The sequence below is a fragment of the Austrofundulus limnaeus genome, unplaced genomic scaffold, assembly GCF_001266775.1.
Source record: "Austrofundulus limnaeus strain Quisiro unplaced genomic scaffold, Austrofundulus_limnaeus-1.0 Scaffold465, whole genome shotgun sequence".
In the NCBI taxonomy this organism is placed as follows: Eukaryota; Metazoa; Chordata; class Actinopteri; order Cyprinodontiformes; family Rivulidae; genus Austrofundulus; species Austrofundulus limnaeus.
The window spans coordinates 139250-140440 of record NW_013952867.1 but is presented as its reverse complement, the minus strand read 5'-3'; the positions used below and the strand labels follow the sequence as shown (position 1 = coordinate 140440).

Sequence of the window (1191 nt, the reverse complement as noted above, 5' to 3'; positions counted from 1 at the left end):
GTCCGAGCCTGCTTCGAGGCAGAAAATCTTGTTTCTTCACTCAAGGTGACCCCTACAGTTTTGTTTGTTTTGATCCAGACAACTTGTTGTCAGGAGCTAATGTTAGCGCTGACCGTCAACCGGCTGTAAACCTACAGCAAGCCAGGAGTGACACACAACACAGAAACGCACATCTTCATCGCACACAACACTCGTGGGGAAAAATCGATCTCATGACTTATGAATCAATCTTCCCCAATTTGAATGAAAATCGATCCAGATCGATTAAAWCYATTTTTTTAACCCAGCCCTAGTTCAAACCTGTCAGGACCAAGACAGAGGCCGGTCCATCCTGACGGCTCAGAATCACAACCATGACCCGACTCTTCTCGCACCTACCTCTTATCTTGGTCCCAGAGGAATCGGTTCTCTGTACTCCACCAGCCAGAACCATGGCCACGGCCAGTTTAATCACATACATGCCAAAAACCTGCGGGCACAGACTCAACAGAACTTGGTTCCTKCCTGCACCAACAAAGGAGAAAATAAGGTTTTAATAATAAAAAAAAACTGAAGTACAAAGATCCAGTAGTGTTTTAAATCCACACCAGCTAAAGGATCAGACTTGTGGTTTTCCCAGAACTCTTCAAACTCTTTCTGGACATCTTTGACCAGGAGAGAAGCTGCAGCCTGCTGGTTGTTTACTTCAGTGTAGTTGGCTTTAAGCACAAGCTCCACATCGCAGCGAACACRGTCAGAAAAGGGCTTCCAGCGGAGACACATGACGCCGTACACCGTCACTTCATCTCCTGGAAAATTAGACATGTCTTCTGAGCTGAAACASCAGACACTGCTTCAACTCAACTAAACACTGCAGATCTGAAGTTAGACACGTCTAACAGCTGAGTGAGGGACTCACCGGACTTACAACTGTCAACCAGGTCATCCTCCAGAACCACCACTAAAGACCGAGGAATACTGCCCACTGACAGCCTCTGCACCTGAGAGAGGGAAATCKATGAGTGTGACCACAACCAAGGTTAGAATAGGTTTAGATTTTTTATTATAGGTTAGTTTTATTTAGTTGTGACTTTTTTCTTTTAATTCACTTAGTTTTAATTAGTTTTTAGTGTGGATTTGCTAGTTTTTATTAGTTATTATTGTATTTTTAATGCTTAGTTTTAGTTTAGTTTAGTTTTTATTAGTTATTAC

General features: G+C 42.9%; 1 protein-coding gene across 1 annotated transcript in view; it reads right to left on the bottom strand.

Annotated features, from left to right (window-relative positions):
• Positions 1-1191, bottom strand: part of mcm9 (minichromosome maintenance 9 homologous recombination repair factor) — a gene marked incomplete at its 3' end in the record, with an annotated part of 15164 nt that overhangs the window by 3155 nt on the left and 10818 nt on the right. Inside the window, 3 exon segments of the mRNA XM_014025280.1 lie at positions 379-504; positions 588-788; positions 899-980. Coding sequence (XP_013880734.1) covers positions 379-504; positions 588-788; positions 899-980 — 409 coding nt within the window.